The 20,917-nt window shown below is 45.6% G+C and overlaps 3 protein-coding genes across 7 annotated transcripts in view; 2 read left to right on the top strand and 1 right to left on the bottom strand.

The window, feature by feature from the left end:
• LOC144604340 (short transient receptor potential channel 4-associated protein-like) overlaps positions 1–406 on the bottom strand; it is a 38,822-nt gene extending 38,416 nt beyond the window's left edge. Inside the window, exon 1 of the mRNA XM_078418602.1 lies at positions 134–406. Coding sequence (XP_078274728.1) covers positions 134–391 — 258 coding nt within the window. The 5' untranslated portion in view covers positions 392–406. The remainder of the gene's footprint in view (positions 1–133) is intronic.
• Positions 391–15,560, top strand: tubd1 (tubulin, delta 1). Of its 5 annotated transcripts, none has more exons than XM_078418604.1 (9): positions 391–1,336; positions 3,201–3,362; positions 4,160–4,310; positions 5,319–5,535; positions 6,264–6,495; positions 9,071–9,235; positions 9,574–9,714; positions 13,300–13,483; positions 15,168–15,560. In XM_078418604.1, the coding sequence occupies exons 2-9, from the start codon at positions 3,215–3,217 to the stop codon at positions 15,280–15,282; spliced, it is 1,353 nt and encodes a 450-aa protein (XP_078274730.1). In that variant the 5' UTR covers positions 391–1,336; positions 3,201–3,214; the 3' UTR covers positions 15,283–15,560. The 5 variants fall into 5 exon arrangements, with proteins under 5 accessions (XP_078274730.1, XP_078274731.1, XP_078274729.1 ...); XM_078418605.1 differs by having other exon boundaries at positions 391–1,254; XM_078418603.1 differs by having other exon boundaries at positions 1,236–1,371.
• Positions 15,561–18,682: 3,122 nt separating this feature from the next.
• fer1l4 (fer-1 like family member 4) overlaps positions 18,683–20,917 on the top strand; it is a 116,154-nt gene continuing 113,919 nt past the window's right edge. The window contains exon 1 of the mRNA XM_078419230.1: positions 18,683–18,797. Within this exon, the coding sequence (XP_078275356.1) occupies positions 18,719–18,797 (79 nt within the window). The 5' untranslated portion in view covers positions 18,683–18,718. The remainder of the gene's footprint in view (positions 18,798–20,917) is intronic.

Raw genomic sequence — 20,917 nt, forward strand, 5'->3', positions numbered from 1 at the left:
ACCCGATTAGCAGCGGCAACAACCACCCCCTCCCGCATCCAAATCACAATCATCGTTTTGGCCGCAGCAAAATCGAGTCCCCGGCTTTACAGGGCCCTTCCGACAAGTTCAGTTATCTCATCCCCTGGCCTACCTGTGAGACTCTGGTGGGACCATGGCCCGTGTAGCGACCCTGTTGAAGGCGAGGGACGATATTGTGGGGGCGAACACAACGGGATACGGCGCTGGAGAGCTCCGAAGGCCCAGTCCCAGCCGCCATTTCCCTCACGACAGAAAGCTGCGGCCTCAGCCCATCCGCGCTCCCCATTGGCCGGTGGCGGCGCCGCCCTGGCTCCATCCGTCGCCCCCATTGGTGGAGCCCCCGCGGCCAGGCTCCATCCGTCGCCCCCATTGGTGGAGCCCCCGCGGCCAGGGGCACGGGCTGCTCCCGCCATCTGCCGCGCGCTCGCTCAATCTACCCGACAACAGCGGTGCAAGGGATTTGTGGCCTGGTCTGTCGCCGCACACTGACTCAATCTACCCGACAACAGCGGTGCAAGACCAGGGCCTGTGGTCGCCGCGCACTGACCCACTCAATCTACCCGACAACAGCGGTGCAAGACCAGGGCCTGTGGCCGTCCGTCGCAGCGCACTGACCCACTCAATCTACCCGACAACAACGGTGCAAGGCCAGGGTCTGTGGCCGCACGTCGCCGCGCACTGACCCACTCAATCTACCCGACAACAACGGTGCAAGGCCAGGGTCTGTGGCCGCACGTCGCCGCGCACTGACCCACTCAATCTACCCGACAACAACGGTGCAAGGCCAGGGTCTGTGACCGCGCAGCGCACTCCCACTGACCCACTCAATCTACCCGACAACAGCGGTGCAAGGGGCCTGTGGCCGCACGTCGCCGCGCAGCGCACTGACCCACTCAATTTACCCGACAACAGCGGTGCAAGGGATCTGTGACCTGGTCTGTAGCCGCACACTAACCCAATCCACCCAACAACAGGTGCAACGGGTGGTTGCCGCGGCATCGCTCCAGCCTCCACAGTGAATCGTATCAACAACAGACGCTGTGATGGGCAGGTGGATGAGCATCTGATGTGAGAAGGAATCTGGCGCTAGCTAGGAGAAGGAAGGGTGATACCTGCGGACTTCTCAGCGGCTCCCACGCCACCGAGGGTCTGTCTGTACTGCTGCTGATCCATGGCCCCATCGGTTGTCTCCAAACACAAGTGGGAACCACAGATCCTGCCACCCGTGGCGGGGTAGGTCGCAGTTACTTGAGTACTGTGGGTCGTTTTGGAAACTGTGGACCTGGCTTCGACAGCTTAAGCTAAAGAAGACAAAGTCAGTCAGTTTCGTTTATTTGCACGTGTACCGAGGTACAGTGAAAAACGTTTGTTGCGTGCTAACCAGCCTAGAGTGACGAGAGAGAAGAAGGGTCTCGATCCAAAACGCCACCCATTCCTTCTCTCCAGAGATGCTGCCTATCCCGCTGAGTTACTCCATCTTTTCATATCTATCTTTGCTGGAGTAACTCAGTGGGTCAGGCACCATCTCTGGAGAATATGGATAGGTGACATTTCTGGTCATGAATCTTCAGACAGGGTCAGGGTTTCCCATGAACAACCTCCTTATTTCTGTATTCAGTGTCCCTTATGGATTGAGCCTTCCATATCCACGTCCAAATGATTCGCCTTTATTACAAACAGATTGCACAATGCTCCCTGTACAACACATCAACAATCTGGCAGCTTAAGAGTCTTTAGGGAAGAGTGATCATAATATGACAACATTTATATTACTGTCTATATTATATGATTGTCATATGTTGAAAGAATGGAGCGACTGTCATATGTTGAAAGAATGGAGAGACTGGGCTTGTAAACACTGGAATTTAGAAGGATGAGAGGGGATCTTATTGAAACATAAGATTATTAAGGGATTGGATATGCTAGAGGCAGGAAACATGTTCCCAATGTTGGGGGAGTCCAGAACCAGGGACCATAGTTTAAGAATAAGGGGTAGGCCATTTAGAACGGAGATGAGGAAAAACATTTTCACCCAAGACAGTTGTGAATCTGGAATTCTCTGCCTCAGAAGGCAGTGGAAGCCAATTCTCTGGATGCTTTCAAGAGAGAGTTAGATCGAGCAAAATGGGGGAAGGCAGGAACGGGGTACTGATTGTGGATGATCAACTATGATCACAGTGAATGGCGGTGCTGGCGCAAAGGGCCGAAAGGCCTACTCCTGCACCTATTGTCTATTAGGACCGAAACTGATTTAGTTAAATCTGAAACCAATGTCATGAATCGTAGCACAACAAATTATGAAGATATGAGACATTTGTTGACCATGGCATCTCAGAAAAGTATGTTAAAAATATCGGATCAACATTTAAGAGGCATTCAGATAGAACAGGCAGGGAATAGAGAGATACAGACCATGTTTACGTACATCTACAGTACATCATTAGACTAAATTGGCATCATGGTTAGCACAGGCATGATTGGTTGAAAGGCCTGTTTTTGTGTTTTATATTCTGTGATATTTTTATCCGAACAGGGAAACGTTAAGAGTTAAAACAAGCTTTATTGGTTGGCATTTTATAGTATTGGTACACTATCCAGGCAAATCATACATAGGTAGTGCAAAAGAGAAGATAAACAGAGTGCAGCAAAGAGTTGCAGCTGCAGAGAAAGTGCAGGTTAAAGGTGTTTGGGAAGATGGAGTTGATATCAGTGAAAGTGAGAAGAGGCAGGAATGATTAAATGACAAAAACTATGATAAGCAGTTTGAAAGTTGGCAACAAAGTCATATTGAATAACAGTGCATTTGCAAAAGGTTTGATTAGAAAACAAATAAGCTGAAATTATCAGCAGCGACAAAAAGCATGTCTGAGATAAAATGCCTGGAATTCCTGTTTATGTGGAACCGTTGAATTAAAAGGTGAATCTAGGACCTTATTCCATGGACCGGAGGAGTGGTCATCTTATAGAGGTGTATAAAATCATAAGGAGTATAAAGGAGGGTGAATCCATGCTGATTGTTACTTCATGGTAATCAGGACTTGGCATCTTCTACTGCTCGGCATATTGCTCCTGAGGCTGCTGGTGGTGCGGGATACAGCCTTGGTTCCTCGCTGCGGGGATTGAGCTCTTGTGGTGGGCAACAGGATATTGGGTTTATTCTATGTTTATTATACGAACAGGGTCCAAGGCTGACATGTCACTGGTGGTGGTGCAACTTGGCCAGTGTGGGAACCAGATTGGGCAGCAACTATTTGAAGTGGTGAGCGCAGATGGCCAGAGTGGCCGGAATGAGAGTTACTGGAACACTTCACAGGAGCTATTCTTCAGCAGCGGCACTGATGGTGAGGCTCCTTGTTGTCCATAGCTTCCCTTAATGTCTGTGCACAGTCGTTTCAACAAGATCAGAGCAAAGCGTCTTTCCATTGAATCAAACCAATCAGGGGTACAAAGTGGGTCATTCAGATGATTGGCTTAATATCAGTCTAAAATGGATTTTGAAGTAATTCCATTTTGCTGAAGTTGGTCCTCAGACTTTTAGGTGGAACAGAACAGAAACAAACCCTTTGCCCCACTATGGACATACTGTTCATTGCTACCTGTCAACACTAATCCCACCTATCTGAGTAGGCCCTTGCCCTTCTATGCCTTGGTGACTTGAGGACCTATCTGATTGCTCCTTGAATATTAATGTTCAAACAGCCACTGCAGATTCCAACCACTCTCTGCGTGGAAAACATTCTCATATCCCATCTAAATCTCTGTCCTCTTACTTTAAATCTATACCCATTTGTTTTAAATAGCCCTACCATTGAGAAAAGGTTTTTACTGTCTATCCTACCTACCACCCTCATAATTTTATATACCTCCAGCAGTTCATCCCTCAGCCTCCTTCACCTTGGGTAAAACAAACCCAGCCTGTTAAATCTCTCCTTTCTCCTGCTGTGATCCAACATTCTTTATAATAATAATAATAATAATAATGCATTACATTTATATAGCGCTTTTCATACACTCAAAGAGTTACTTGGGTTACTGAACTAAAATAATCCTGACGCAGACTCTGAAGCGAAGTCTCCTCTGCTTTGTTTCATTACCTGCAATGTTATGTTTTAGAGACAAGTAGTTGTGTGATTTGCAGGAGTACCAGTCGCTCGGGCTGTTCTGGTCGACATGGAGCCAAAGGTCATCAGCCACACGGTGTCTAAAGCTGCAAGCTCAGGGCGCTGGAGATACGGAGCTCAGTCAGCCTTCTGTCAGAAACAAGGATCTGGAAATAATTGGGCAAATGGGTAAGAATGAATCTAACCATCATAAAAAACATTTGCTGCTATTCCATCTTTCCTTTTTCACGGAAATCAAACCAGCTTTCCACAATGTTTGGAAGAAGGGTCTCGACCCAAAACGTCACCCATTCCTTCTCTCCAGAGATGCTGCCTGTCCCACTGAATTACTCCAGCATTATGTGTCTACCTTCAGCTTGCAACAATATTCACTGAAGTACTGTGTCTATGAATTGGGGAAAGGGGTTATTTGCCCTGACTGATTTGTCTGCCACATTATTTGAGTGGGGTTTGCATTGTTGATCACTGGTGGTATTTCTAAGCAGCAGTTCTTCCTCTTTCACTAAACTCCTGTCTCTATTTACGTTGATATGGTTCTGCCAATGATCAGAGCTCTTCAGTAGTTCAGATCAGTAATCACATACCTCAAGTGAGAATTAAACCAGACCAAGCTGATATAACTGTGTAGAAAGGAACTGCAGATGCCGGTTTAAACTAAAGATAGACACAAAAAGCTGACGTAACTCAGCGGGGCATGCAGCATCTCTGGAGAGAAGGAATGGGTGACAGTTCGGGTTGAGACCTTTCTTATAAGTATTGCCTCAAAATTATTATTTTAGTTATTTGAAATATTTGAATGTATTTTTAACATCATGCTCACTGTAACTCAGTTATGAATAGAACATTATACTCGAGTTATTGGCTCAGGTGCTTCTCAAAACGCATGATTCTAGTTGTTATGGCGTTGCAGGTCTTGCTATGTTCAGTTTGAAGCTTCATTTAATGCATTGTGACAATGAGGAGACTTTGGTAAAGTACCTAATTGGCTTTAAAAGACTTTTGGATAAACCGAGGATGTGAAAGATATTAATGAAATGCAAGTTATTTTTTCTTTTCTATTTTCCCTCATCTCGGCCTCAGTGAAATTCTATTTTCAATGATTGATCAAACATGATTGAATGGGAGAGTAGATTTGATCGGCCGAACTTATGAACTTCTGTGTGTTTTGATGCTCAGGTTCTGTGATCATGGTCCTCAGCATGAAGAAGCTGTGATGGACCTGGTCCAACGGGAGGCTGAGAAATGTGAGCGGCTCAGCGGCTTTGTGACAATGATGAGTCTCGCTGGAGGGACCGGCTCTGGGTTGGGGACATTTGTCACTCAATGCTTGCGGGATAGGTACCCACACTCATTGATACTGAATCAACTCACGTGGCCATATGGAACGGGAGAGGTAGGCTAGATCTCTGCGTCGTCATGAGGTTTGTAGTGTCCGATTTGTGCTCAAGTGGTTGCAGAATGGTCTAACATAAACAAAATTGAGAGTAGGAAATAAATCGTCAGCTAACCTGTAATCTTTGTAAGATATAGTTATCAGTGCCAGCATCTTTTTGCTCTTCTCTGGCTATGAAACTACTAAAACGAATGATGCCCTGTGCTGGTTAAAATAAGAGGTCTGATCACAGATGATTTGTGGTAAAATCAAGCAATAGAGATTTAATTGTCCTATAATGGGCTTCTAACTTCATAAGTAGGTGGTGTGGTTTAGGGGACAAGGATAGTTCCTTGGGATGGCATGTATCGCAGCCTCCAAGGGAGTATTCAGGAGCGTGTAGGAAGGAACTGCAGATGCTGGTTTACTCCAAAGATAGACACAAAATGCTGGAGTGACTCAGCGGGACAGGCAGCATCTCTGGAGAGAAGGAACGGGTGACTTTTTGGGTCGAGACCCTTCTTCAGGAACAATGGGTGATGAGCTAGGCAGTGAAATGTTTTAGAGGGTGGATGCAAGGATACTTGATAATGCAGCAGTGGTCCAGCATTGTAGTAGAGTATTCATAGTTGAAGAGATATTGCACTGGGGAAACGTAAGGAGCCGTGACAGCAAAAGGCAGTGGGAATCTTGTTGCCATTTTGTGTTTTTGCATTTCATTTTTTCAAAAGGAGAATTTTGTTTTGCAGATAATTGTCCAGAATTACAACACAATGCTGACCCTGTCTCACTTGTATCAGTCGTCAGATGCACTACTCATTCAAGAGAATGACATTATTCACAAGATTTGTTTGCAGTTGATGAATATAAAACAAATCTCTTTCACGGACATCAATAAAGTAATTGCTCATCAACTTGCCAGCGTCTTGCAACCAGCGTATACCAGAAACCATGGGACAGAGTATGGCTCAAATCCTCTCGGTGAGGAGAAAACTACTTTTATTTACCATTCTCTTTTCCATTTATCCTTTTTCCCAAGTTTCATTATTTGTAGTACCTTCACAATCAGGCAGGGTCTAACACTCCCCTTCTTCATGGACATCTCTCAACACTTCTGTTCTCTTTTAACTTAGAAACGTAAAAAATAGACGCAGGAGGAGGCCATTCTATCCTTCAAGCCAGCACCGCCATTTAATATGATCATGGCTGATCATCCAAAATCAATACCCCATCCTGGCTCTTTCCTCATATCCCTTGATTCATTTTAATTTCCAACTGCCACCACAAAATCAATTTCATTCCCCTCAAGCACTGCCAAAATCTCCTTCTCCGAACACAGAGCCCTCCATTCACTCCGTACCAAACCCAACATCAGCATCAGACCTGCAGACAAGAGCTGGGTCCATTGCAGTCTTGCAGACTGATCTCCAGCATGTTGAGGCCAGGCATCAGCTCCCAGACCGTTCATATCTTCACCTTGACCATAACTCCACAAACACCAGCCCGCTGTCTCTAAAACCATCACACATCTCATCACTTCTGACAGTCTCCCCTCCACAGCCTCCAATGTAACAGTGCCCCACATCACACTTCCCATTTTATCTCCTACCTCCCAGCTGCTGCCACAGAATTCATCTCCAAATACCTACAAACTATCTTGTTGCTTCCTTGTACAGTCCCTTCCCACCTATTGCGACACATCTCAACACTCCAATCTGGCAATCAACCCTCCTTACCTTCCCATCACCTCTTTCTACCAGCTGGCTGATTGCCAGCTCTAACCCCCCCCCCCCCCCCCCCCCCCCCCCCCACCTATCAGTCTGAAGAAAGGTCCTGACCCAAAATGTTGTCTGTCCATTTCCCTCCACAGATACCACTGATCTGAGTTCCTGCAGTAGTTTGTTATTTTTGTTGTAGGCTGGGAGTATTTGTCACTAGAGGGAGCCAGTTTCGTGGGTGGAAGATAATAAATGTGAGAGACTGGAACAGGCTAAAGTAAGCCAGAGCTTCGAGCTTGCATCACCTTTCAATAAGATCACCGCTGATTTGATTGTATCTAACCTCAATTCCGCAATCCTTCTCTGCATCCCGCCATTGTAAGGCAATTAAATGGTGAAGCCCCATCCCAGCAATCGCACCATCTGAGGCTTGTAGCAGAGTGCAGCGCTCCCCTTGAATTTACTCACGGTAAAAGCTGGCCTGCTCCAGCAAGCAGATCCCTAAAGGGCACAGCTGGCCAGTGCAGTCAGGGTGGTGGCCTGCAGGTTCTGATATTGATGGCGGGGCAAATACTGGAAAGTATTACTCAGGAAACGGAGGATCAGGTTCAGAATTCTGATGTCAGGCATGCTAACGATGTGGTCTGCCCAATGTAACCAAGTGAGCTCAACATGGGCTTCAATACTGGGAATGTTGGCCTTGGAGAGGACACTAATGTTTGTTCACGTGTCCTTCCAGGATTTTGCAGAAACAGACACAAGAAACTGCAGATGCTGGAATCTTAAGCAAAACACAAAGCGCTGGAGTAACACAGTGGTCAGGCAACATCAGTGGAGGGAATGGACAGGCGGCATTTTGGAATAGAACCCTTCTTCACTCGACTTGAAACATATCTGTCCATTCCTTCCACAGATACCACCTGACTGCTGAGTTCCTCCAATGCTTTGTTTTTTGCAAAGCTTTGGTGAATTCTTCCAGTACCACTGGATGCCTGGTGTAGGTAGTCCAGAAGTATATGAAAGGCCAGGGATATTGCTGCCTGACATATTGCACAGAAGTCATAGTCTGGTATCTTGATCTCTCAATAGCCTTTTCCACATCAACAAAAGCCTATGTACATCAATGCCTCCTGTCGCTATGCAGTGGTTCTCAAGGAGGTGGTCTGTGTTTTACAAGATCTTGCTGTCAACCTTTATTATCGGAGAGGGAAGTATGGTGTAATAGGATAGGTTGGTGGGGGACCATTGCCTTGTAAATGTTGAGTGTCGGGCCCATTGGCTCATGTGCTGCAGTGAAAGCAGCAGTGGTGGCCTGGAGCTGGACTTTCAAGGATAATCGGCGATACTACTGGTCTTACCAGTGCCATTCAGATCCTGAAACGAATACATTTTAAACAAATCGTTGCATCATTTGTCATCACCTCACTTAGCGATGAGGGAAAAGGGTGTTGTCCTTAGAACAAAGGAGGTTAGTGTAAAGATTGACAAAGAAAAGCTGCTCCTGTTAACTGATGTTAAAGGGACTAGAGGACATTCATTTAAGGCTTTGGTCAATAGGCGCAGGGAGGATGTGACGAAGAATGTTTTTATGGAGTGAATGGTAATTATCTTGTATTTACTGGCTATGCAGGTATGCTGGTACTGGATAGCTTCTTGAAGGAAATACACTTGCAGGATTATAGGAATAGAACAAGGATATGGGCCTGCCCAGAGTACTCTGCAGAGAGTCACTGCAGAATCAAATGGGACAAACAGCTTCCATCTGTGCTGCAATGACCCTTTAGATAAATAATTGTTTTTAAAGTAGCAACTGATCTTTGATTTCTCTCTGTCTGCAGGTGATCTGCTGGAAAGTTTGGTGGCACATCCAGAGTATAAATTACTGGGCCTAATGAACATCCCACAGATGTCTGACACATCTCTGCAGTTCAGTACCTTTACTTGGCCAGGGCTTCTGAAGCATCTGCGACAAATGCTGATGGCCAACACAAAAATGGAGGCAGGTCAGTCATCATCTATTCCACAGCAAACAGCAGCGATTATTTTAGAAGATTTAGATATAACAGCATGGAAATGGGCCATTAGGCCCGTCTTGTCCATGCTGGGCACCCTTCCATGGCTATCATTGCTGATTCAAGTGCTGATTTAGACTCTTAAATGCTGTCAAGGACCCAGCTTCAACCACTATCTCAGTCATGGTACTCTCCACTCTCGGGGTGAATAAGGTCCTCATCATATCCCCTCTAAATGTCTTCCCCAACCCTAGATCTATGTCCTGTGTACCTCTCTGTACACGACAAGAAACTCCTTGACTAGTTTAGTGATCTGTTTCTGTTTTCAGGTATTGACTGGCAAGTGAAACCTCCCCAAACAAGGCTCTTGCCAGCTGCAAACGTTTCTCAGAATAAGGAGCTGCACTTCAATACATCTCTGGCCAACCTGCTGATTTTGCGAGGCAAGGATGTTCAGGAAGCTGACGCAGGTGATTGCAGTAACATCAGTGACTGTATGTAAACTGTAATTTGATGTGTTAGCAGAAAAGAGTTCTGCTGGTCTGAAGAAGGGTCTCGACCCGAAATGTCACCCATTCCCTCTCTCCTAGATGCTGCCTGACCTGCTGAGTTACTCTAGCATTTTGTGATACCTTCGATCTGATGAACCAGTCATATCAGAGTGGTTCCTTCGATAATGTGGAGCATTTCATAAACCTACACTTCTGCTAATACCAATACTAATCTGAGTTATATATCTTTTGTAGACAGACAGAAAATGCTGGAGTAACTCAGCGGGTCAGGCAGCATCTTGGGAGAGAAGGAATGGGTGACGTTTTGGGTCGAGACCATACTTCAGACTGATCAGTCTGAGTTACTCCAGCATTTTGTGTCTACCTTTGATTTTAACCAGCATCTGCAGTTTTTTTTCCTCTTTGTATATCTTTTAGTCTGACAGAGGGTCTTGACCCGAAACGTCACCTATTCTTTTTCACCAGAGATGCTACCTGACCTGCTGAGTTTCTCCAGCATTTTGTGTCTATCTCCCGTTGTGTTTATCTTTAGGATCTCTACACATCAAATGTGAATTTAATGCGAGAAACGTGTAACCAACTTCAATTATGGAAAATATGCTGAAATCATACATTTAATTTACATGGTAACAACAGCCCGTTCATATTACTAGGAATTAAACATGATATTGAAGCATGTTTTTTGCTTTTTAAAAAAAGGAGAAATTAACATGCAGAATATTAACTGAATTTCATGTAAACTAAGTCTAGATTTCCCACTGTAGAGTTAAACAGAGGGAATCAGACCCTCCAGCCCAATGTATCCATGCCAACCACGGACTTGTGAGCTAGTCTCCAATTCCACTGCTTCGCCGATGATATCCAGCTCCTCATCTCCACCAAGTCAATCTCCACCACCATACACTCTACCCTGACAAACTGCATCACTGAAATAAAATCTTGGCTTCAAATCAATTTCCTCAAACTAAACTGTGACAAATCCAAAATCGTCATCATCGGACCAAAAACGCACACCAAATCCACCCACAACTTCACGCTCAACATCGACGGTTTCCCAGTATCCACCTCCCCTCACATCCGGAATCTTGGCATCATTTTTGATCAAACCCTCTCCTCTGACAAACACACTAAACACATCACCAAGACAGCCTTCTTCCACCTCAAAAACATCGCCTGTCTCCGTCCATCCCTCTCCTCCACAGCTGCAGAAACCCTCATCCACGCCTTCATCACCTCCCGTCTGGACTACTGTAACAGCCTCCTCTATGGTTCACCCTCAAAAATCATCAATAAACTCCAATACATCCAGAACTCCGCTGCCCGTCTACTCACCCACTCCCCGACCCGTGACCATATCACCCCCGTCCTCTACAAGCTCCACTGGCTCCCCATCCCCCAGAGAATCCAGTACAAAATCCTCCTCATGACCTACAAAGCCCTCCATAACCTGGCCCCATCCTACCTGACTGACCTCCTCCACAGACACACCCCCACCCGCACCCTCCGCTCTGCTGCTGCCAACCTCCTGTCCCCCCCCCCATCCGGACCAAACTCAGATCCTGGGGGGACAGGGCTTTCTCCATCGCTGCTCCCACCCTCTGGAACTCACTACCCCAAACCGTCAGAGACTCCTCCTCACTCACCACATTTAAAACATCACTGAAGTCTCACTTGTTCAACACCGCCTTCAATCATTGACCGCTGCTCCACCTTATTCATCCTTTTCTGTTCGTTTATCTATTTATCTTTATGTTAGATCTAATATGTAAAGAGTCTTTGGGTTTCTAGAAAAGCGCTATATAAATGTAATGCATTATTATTATTATTATTAGTCCCATTTGCCTATTGACCCATATCCCTCTAAATCTATTCTATCCATGTAAATATGTTTTAAAGATTGCAATTGTACCCATCTCTACCACTTTCTCTCATAATTTCTCCACATACCCACCACACTCTGAAAATGTTGTCCCTTGGGTCCCCTTTAAATCTTTACCATCTCACTTAAATCTGTGTCCTCTGGCTTTAGACTCCCCCACACTGTATCTCGTGATTTTATAAACTTCAGTTTAGTTTATTGGCATGTGTACCGAGGTACAGTGAAAAGCTTTTGTGTAAATATGCTGATTACAATCGAGCCATTTACAGTGTATAGATATGAGAATAACGTTTAGTGCGAGGTAAAACCAGTAGAGTCCGATCAAAGAAAGTCTGCATGTCACCAATGAGGTAGATAGTAGTTCAGCACTGCTCTCTAGTTGTGGTAGGATGATTCAGTTGCTCTTCAGCCCACTGCACTTTAGGGAAAGGAGTCAGCCTCTGCAGCTCTCCTTATGACATAAACCCTCCTAGTAACATCCTCGTGAAACATTTCTGCACCCTTCTTACCAATATATTATACAGTTATAACATGACATTCCAACTCTTGCACTCAATGTCCTGTCCGATGAAAACATGCATGCCAAATGCTGTGCACTACCCTGTCCATCTGTAATGGAACTGTGTACTGTTATCTCTAGGTCTCTCTGTTCTACAGCACTCTCTTAGGGTTTTTGTCATTTACTGTATAAGTCCTATCCTGCTTTAATGTACCAAAATGCGACACCTTGCACGTGTCCGAATTAGATAGAACATAGAAACATAGAAAATAGGTGCAGGAGGAGGCCATTTGGCCCTTCAAGCCAGCACCGCCATTCATTGTGATCATGGCTAATCATCCACAATCAGTAACCCGTGCCTGCCTTCTCCCCATATCCCTTGATTCCGCTAGCCCCTCTATCAGCTTTTCCTTGGGCTTGCTTTCCCAGTTGATTTAGATCCTATTGTAATCATTGATGACTTTCTTTACTACTATACCATCAGTTTTGGTATCATCCACAAAGTTGCTTCTATGCCGACTACATTCTCATTAATGCAGATGATGAACAACAGTGGAGCCACACTGATTCCTGCAGGACACCACTGGTCATGGGCCTCCATTCAGAAAAACAATACTCCACTACCATGCCAAATTTGTAGCCTATTGGCTAGCTCACCTTGGATTCCATGTGATCTAACTTAAATTGTTTTAATAGAAAGCAATATTAATTATAATTATTTTAAAGTACTCTCAGTAGCACCAAGGAATTTGGAGTTGTTGATTTTTGATTTCATGTGACGCATCACCTGAAATGGCCATGCCTTAGTTTTAATTTTGGAGATACAACACGGAAACAGGCCCTCCGAGTCTGCGCCGACCAGTGATCCCCACACATTAACACTATCCAACACACTTTAGGGACAACTTACATTTATAGCAAGCCAATTAACCTACAAACCTGTACGACTTTGGAGTGTGGGAGGAAACTGAAGATCTCGGAGAAAACCCACGCAGGTCACGAGGAGAACGTACAAACTCCGTACAGCCAGCATCCGTAGTCAGGATCGAACCCGAGTGTCTGGTGCTGTAAGGCAGCAACTCAGCAGGTTTGAACCCGGGTTTCTGGTGCTGCAGCTGCGCCTGTCCTGTTTATGTTAACAAGGGACGATGATATGCTTTTTCAGGCCTTTTTAAGGAGCAGGCACTGTACACCTCCTGGATGCCTGTAGATTCTGCCTTCAACATATGGAGAACACCAACATCCTTCAATAAGTATGAAAAATCGGCCACTCTTGTCAGCAACAGCCAGTGCCTCCTGAAACCACTGGATGATGCTGTGAGAAAAGCCTGGGACATGTTTGCTTCAAGGTTGGTGCTACCGTTACAAGTTACATGCTCTCTGAAGTCTCCTGCTGTATGTTTAATTACTTTGTAGGCTACCTATTCCACTGTCCCTTTGATGGTATGCCTTTGTCCCACTAGCCTTCAGTTCTAATTGACTATATATTCAAGAATGGTTTCTGAATACAGCATTCCTCAGTGACTACATATAAAATTCTAGCATATTTTGATCAGTTTTCCAAGATTACTAATCAATCGTCTTTCAACATTCCTGAACGCATCCTCCAAATTTTTGCTCCTCACTTCAAGAAAATTCCTGCAATTTTGTATCAGCTGCACTACAACCCTGTCTTATTTCTTCAGTAATTATTTATTCCCTAGGTTGCTGCTGTTGGAGTTATAAACCATACCCACTTGTATTTTGTGTCCCTTTCTTATTTTCTTTTAGTTTTTATCTTCCTTTTCCTTGATTTCATGGGTTATGTGCTCCCTGATCCTACAAGACATAGTGTCGAGTGGATGTTAAATTGAGGCTCCTTCCACCCCCACAATTAAAATATGGATTACGGAAATGACCAAGACCTTGCATTTGGAAAAAATAAGGTTTGTCTTAATTGACAAACCAGATCTATTTTTTTTAAATTTGGTCTCCATTTATTGAATTTTTAAAAAAGGTAAATGGGTTTGACACAAAACTCAAATTTAAAACTAAAGTTAAAACTTGAGTTTAGGGTTGGATGTACAACTATACTTATCATCTCCCGGATCTATCCCCATAACCTTTATATTTGTAATTCTCTTTCTTCCTTGCTAATAAAAATAAAAATAAAATATATAAATTGAGGCTCCTTCCCTCTGCCTTCTCAAGTAGACACCTGCACCAATGAGCCAAACCATTATGACCACTGACAGACGAAGTGAATAACATTGATTATCTTGTTACAATGGCACCTGTCAAGTGGTGGGATATATTAGGCAGCAAGTGAACAGTCAGTTCTTGAAGTTGATGTGTTGGATGCAGGAGAAATGGGCAGGAGTAAAGACCTGAGCGACTTTGATAAGGGCCAAATTGTTATGGCCAGACGACTGGGTCAGAGCATCTCTGAAACGGCAAGGCTTGTGGGGTGCTCCCGGTCAGCAGTGGTGAGTACCGACCGACAGTGGTCCAAGGAGGGACAAACCACAAACTAGCGACAGGGTGTTGGGCGCCCAAGGCTCATCGATGCGCGAGGGCAACGAAGGCTATCCCGTCTGGTCTGAACCTACAGAAGATCTACTGTGGCACAAGTCACAGAAAATGTTAATGGTGATCACAGGAGGAATGTGTCACAATACACAGTGCATCGCACCCTGCTGCGTATGGGGCTGCTTAGCCGCAGACCGGTCAGAGTGCCCATGATGACATAATGTTTTGGCTCATCAGTGTATAATCCTACAGCAGAAAACACTCCAGCATTGACCAATATTTAACCCTCAACCAATGTTGCTGAAATAGATTTTTTATCATCTTTACCATATTGCTGATGTTGAGCTTTAGGCAAATTGACTCCAACATTTCTTATATTTTAACTACACTTCAAAAGCGTATAATATATGCAATGGGTTTCCTATTATCATAAAATAAAAATATAACTTTTTATTTGGAAATAATTTTGATTACATTTTTGTTTCTTGTATCTTTGTTTAGAGTTTTTTAAACTTCATCTTTCAGGGCTTATGTGCATCAGTACACGAAGCATGGAATCTCAGAAGAGGAATTTCTAGACAGTTTCACAACCATGGAACAGGTCATTGCTAGTTACTCTAATCTTGGATTACAAAGTTGATGATGGTGTGAGATGTGTACAACTATCTATAAATTGTGGGTAGACACAAAATGCTGGAGTAACTCAGCGGATCAGGCAGCATCTCCGGAGAGAAGGAATGGGTGACGTTTCGGATCGAGACCCCTCTTCAGACTGATATCTATAAATGCTCCAGGTGGTTAACAAGCATAGTCCAAGTTTGACTGAAATGTTGCTCACTCCATGTATTAATAATTAAAATTCTTCAGCTTTGGATTGATTTTTATAATGTATTTAAAATTTGTAAAATAATGTAAAGAATATAATACAAAATATTTCAGAATTTATTGCCTCCCCTGCTTTCCTCTTCTGAAAACTTGCTCGAGTTTGACAATCAATGAGCAGATACCTGCTGCTTGTAAACAGGGATAAAGTTGGCAAGGGAAACGATCAGTGAGAATCCACTCGGGGACAGGGAGCCATGAACACGCTGTCATCTCCCAGTGGGCAGGTACAAGGACAGGATTGTGCAGTCTCGGTGAGCTAAAGACATGGCCTCTGTGTGTGAAAGATGGTCAGGACAACCTTTCCTGGTAAGCTAAGGACTTGATATCCTCTCTTGGTGGGCTAGGGCAAGGACGAATGGTCTCATTAAGCAATGGAGTTGTGTGGTTCTCGGTGAGCTATGGATTCGCTGTCCTCTCTCGGCACACTGGACTAGATGCCCTCTCAGTATGTTTTGTGAGATCGAGCTATGGACATGCTGCACAGTCTCAGTCAGACTTGAATGTTGAAATACTTCTCTTAAAGGGCAAAGAAAGCAAACTGCAGAGATTTATCGTACTCTGAAGAGGTTTTGCCTTATCTCTGTCTGAAATCTGCACAATCCCTTATTTTTAAACTGGGACTCTGCAAAAAATACTCAACACCAGTGCTCCACAGATTGTGTTCTCAGCTCCTTACTATGGCTGCGCCTAACGGCTGCGGCTCTCTGGCAGTCTGTTGTCTTTTTTCTTTTTTTTTTGTTTGTGTCGGTGTTGGGATGGTTTTTGTTTCTGTTTTTGGCTGTGTATGTGTGGTGGGGGTGTGTGGTGGGGGTGTGGGGTGGGGGGGTGGGGCGGGGGGAAACCTTTATTTTATTAGGTCTCTTCCCCGGGGCGCGGCTCGGCTGCGGGCCTTAACATCGCCCGGTGTGGCCGCGGGACGTTTCAGTGCCCGGTGCGGCTTGGCCGCTGGACTTAACATCGTCAGCGCTGTTCGGCCGCGGGACGTTTCAGTGCCCGGTGCGGCTCGGCCGTTGGACTTAACATCGCCCGGTGCGGCCGCGGGACGTTTCGGTGCCCGGGGCGGCTCGGCCGGGGGGCCTTCCCCTTGCGGGGGCTGTGCGTGTCGTTTGCCTCGGTAGGGGTCGAGCTGCCTGTCCGTGGGTGCGGGGGGAAGAGAGGGGAAGTTTTGTTGCCTCCATCACAGTGAGGGGGTGTTTGGAGTCACTGTGATGGATGTTTGTGTTGGGGTCGGGTGTCCTGTGTTCTTTTCTTTTTGCTGTATTTTGTGTGACTGCTGAAATTTCGCTCGGTGTTGTGCCGAGTGACAATAAAGTGTTGTTATGTTATGTTATGTTATGTTATACTCCCCATGCATTCATGACTGTGGCCATATTCTGATCAAACTCAATTTAGAGGTTGATGACATCACCAATAGTGGGCTGAATCTCAAACAATGATGAGATGCAATACAGGAAGGAGAGAACTTAGTTGCATGGTGTCAAGATAACCTCTCCCTCAATGTCAGCATAATGAAGGAGCTGGTCATCGAAAGCAAGTGGAGCAGATTACACACCCCAGTCTGCATCTGATTCTTATCTATATACTAAAACTCTGGTTTGTTTGTTTGTGATTGAACTTCAGCCAAAACTGTGCAAGATAGCGCAACAATTTTAGGCTTGATCGCCCCGACGAGGAAGGTCCGCTGCCGGCTACGGGAGTCAAGATCCTCACGTCAACGGAAGGCTCGAGGGCCCTGACCGCTGAAGGACAAAGAAGGGAGAGATTGAACTTTTTTTTTCGCCTTCCATCAGGGAGGAATGTGGAGGAGTCACTGTGGTGGATGTTCATGTTGAAATGTATTTGTGTGTTCTGTTGCTTTTTATCATATCATATCATATATCTACAGCCGGAAACAGGCCTTTTCGGCCCTCCAAGTCCGTGCCGCCCAGTGATCCCCGTACATTAACACTATCCTACACCCACTAGGGACAATTTTTACATTTACCCAGCCAATTAACCTGTACGTCTTTGGAGTGTGGGAGGAAACCGAAGATCTCGGAGAAAACCCACGCAGGTCACGGGGAGAACGTACAAACTCCTTACAGTGCAGCACCCGTAGTCAGGATCGAACCTGTGTCTCCGGCGCTGCATTCGCTGTAAAGCTGTAAAGCAGCAACTCTACCGCTGCGCTACCATATTGTTATGACTGTGTGGCAAATGAAGTTCCTCGTATGTTGCAAAACATACTTGGCTAATAAAGTGTGATTATGACCCCTCCTGTAATGGGGCGACCAGAACTGCCCCCAATACTCCAAGAGTCAAGCGAGTTTTATTGTCATAATATATATCCCAGGAAGGACCATGACATTCTTACTTGCAGTAGCACAACAGAATATGTAAACATAGTGAACAAGATAATACACAGGTGTGGAGAAGCTCCAAGGTGGCCCCAGACAACGTTGTATAAAGTTGCAATGCCTGTACGTTGTTGTGAGGCTGCTGCCACAAATGAGGATGGTAATAGATACTGTGGGCTGCCGCTGAAGGTGCCGGCAAGTGGCCGTCAAACACGGCCGGCGTTCCTCGGTGAACCGCTGAATAGTTGAGCAAGGGCTTGTGGGCTGGGCCACCTCGGCGGCAGCATAGGAATGAGGAAGCAACAACAGAGGTGGGTTTACACAGTCAGCGAAACAGGGGAGTTACTGGCCACAGGCGCCTTGTGTGGGAAGGAATGAGGTTGACATTTAAATAACTTGTTCACGTCTATCCGAGAGGGAAAGGCTCGAACTAACGCCGCAACTTTGGTCAAGGTGTTGCAGGGGCGGGGTGTTTGACTGGTTTACAAAGAATCCGAGTGAGCAAATTTATTGTTGGGAGGCAGCCCAGGAGAGGAGAGAGGGAGGAGAGAGAGGAGAGCAGGAGGGGAGAACAGGAGAGGGGAGAGGGAGGGGAGAGGAGAGAGGAGAGCAGGAGAGGGGAGAGGGAGGGGAGAGGAGAGAGGAGAGCAGGAGGGGAGAACAGGAGAGAGGGAGAGAGGGAGGAGGGGAGGAGAGCAGGAGGGGAGAACAGGAGAGAGGGAGAGAGGGAGGAGGGGAGGAGAGGCGGGTTGCAGCACTGGGGTGAGGACTGGAGGATGCGAACAAGTACCAGAGTTGACCCGCTGCCGCCGACACAACTTGAGTGAAGCACGGAGCCGCCGCTGGAGGGTCGCCATGTCGCTCACACTCTTTGTGAAAAAGGTGTCCAAACTCAGCGGCAAATATGACCGACTCATCGTGGTCACCTTCCGAGGTAAGGAAGGGTCTTCCAAAACACGACCCGCTCCCCCTCATCTGCATGTTTGCCCTTTAATTTCCACAGACCAATAGAGGGGGGAGGGGGGGATGTTGTCCTTCCTAGTCATGCCTGCAGCTTCTGTACCCCTAAACGTTGACCCATCAGTCCCACCCATCCCTCAAGCATATCTCTGTAGTTCTTAGTCCCAGGTGCCTATCCATGCCCCGAGTTCACCTTCCTGACCTGCCGGGTTTCTTGCATTAAAGTAAATGCAGGATAGATAATCAGGACCCTCCCTCGCTCGCTCTCTGTCCTTCTCCTGCCCGCCCTGGCCGCTGCGTTTGCTTGCTTTAGTTCTGCGTTTGCCTCAAGTTTCTTATCGACCACACCACTGTTTTCAGTCGCAATCTCCGTGCCAGGTTAGTTTAAACCCTGCCGAAGTTTAAGACCTGCCCCTCGATCAAGTGGACGAGGTTTACATTCAATAATGTTCACATTGAAAATTCTAAACTTATGACAGGGTTGGTCTGTGGATGTGTGTGGTTGAGTGGATGGAGTGCATCAAACAAAGAGTCATGTTTCAGGACAAAAGAATTAGGACTGAGAGGAAGAGAAATAGAAACACAGAACACAGGTGCAGGAGGAGGCCATTTGGCCCTTCGAGCCAGCACTGACATTCATTGTGACCATGGCTGATCATCCACAACCAGTAACCCGTGCCTGCCTTCTCCCCATATCCCTTGATTCCACTAGCCCCTAGAGCTCTATCTAACTCTCTTTTAAATTCTTCCAGTGAATCGGTCTCCACTGCCCTCTGTGGCAGAGAATTCCACAAGATCACAACTCTGGGTGAAAAAGTTTCTTCTCACCTCAGTTTTAAATGGCCTCCCCTTTATTCTTAGACTGTGGCCCCTGGTTCTGGACTCCCCCAACATTGGGAACATTTTTCCTGCATCTAGCTTGTCCCGTCCTTTTATAATTTTATATGTTTCTATAAGATCCTCTCTCATCCTTCTAAACTCCAGTGAATACAAGCCCAGTCTTTCCAATTTTTCCTCATATGACAGTCCCTCTATCATATGAGGAATGTGTTGACTCTGTGGTGAATCTGTGGGGGTTTCTACCTCAGAGGGTTGCAGCGGTCAAGTCTCTGAATATCTTCAGAGAGATGTTGTTCTAGATGCAGAAATCATAAAGGAACCTAGAGAAAGAGAAATCTGATAATGAGATCAATGTTCAGCCATGATTATATTGAACAGCGGGGGCACGTATAAGGCACTAAATTGTATACTCATGCTTCTATTTTCTATGCTCCTGATCCTATTTTCATACAAACAGCAAAAAATAGCCTGCAATAAACATCCCAGTGATTCCAGGGTTGTAATGGCCAAAATAGTGGATGCTGGGGCTATTTTATTTTCTCCCACTCTGGTTTTAAGGAATTGTGTAAGATTTCTGAATGGGGCCATTGATTAAATATGAGTCTTGCAGCCCAGAAAAGACCCATGTCGTCGCTGACCTTTATGCCCATTTACACGTTCCAATTTCTCCACATTAGGACTGTACCCTTCTATGCCTCATCAATCTGTCCTAAATGTCTTTTAATCACCTTGTGATTGTAACTATTCCACTGCCTCTTCTGGCAGAAGAGATTAGTTTAATTGGGTATCGTGATCAACACAAACTTCGTGGATTGAAGGGCCTGTTTCTGAGCTTTATTATTCGATGTTAAACATAGAAACATAGAAAATAGGTGCAGGAGGAGGCCATTCGGCCCTTTGAGCCAGCACCGCCAGTCATTGTGATCATGGCGGATCATCAACAATCAGTAACCCGTGCCTGCCTTCTCCCCATATCCCTTGATTCCACTAGCCCCTAGCGCTCTGCCTAACACTCTTTTAAATTTATCCAGTGAATTGGCCTCCACTGCCCTCTGTGGCAGAGAATTCCACAAATTCACAACTCTGGGTGAAAAAGTTTTTTCTCTCCTCAGTTTTAACTGATCAACGGATGTTCTATGTGTATTGCCCTTCTTAAACAAAGGAACAACTTTGGCTATTCTGCAGTCCTCTAGCTAAAGAGAATACAAAGATCCTGGACAAGGCCCCAGCAAACTCATCCCTTTCTCCATCAGT

This window comes from Rhinoraja longicauda, chromosome 22 (assembly GCF_053455715.1).
Source record: "Rhinoraja longicauda isolate Sanriku21f chromosome 22, sRhiLon1.1, whole genome shotgun sequence".
NCBI classification, from domain to species: Eukaryota; Metazoa; Chordata; class Chondrichthyes; order Rajiformes; family Arhynchobatidae; genus Rhinoraja; species Rhinoraja longicauda.

Bases quoted from the DNA above. Each gene is read 5' to 3' on its own strand.
- tubd1 (XM_078418604.1), top strand. From the start codon at position 3,215: ATGTCACTGGTGGTGGTGCAACTTGGCCAGTGTGGGAACCAGATTGGG. The intron at 3,363-4,159 runs GTGAGGCTCCTT...TGTGATTTGCAG, and splicing joins CTTCAGCAGCGGCACTGATG to GAGTACCAGTCGCTCGGGCT. The intron at 4,311-5,318 runs GTAAGAATGAAT...TTTGATGCTCAG, and splicing joins GGAAATAATTGGGCAAATGG to GTTCTGTGATCATGGTCCTC.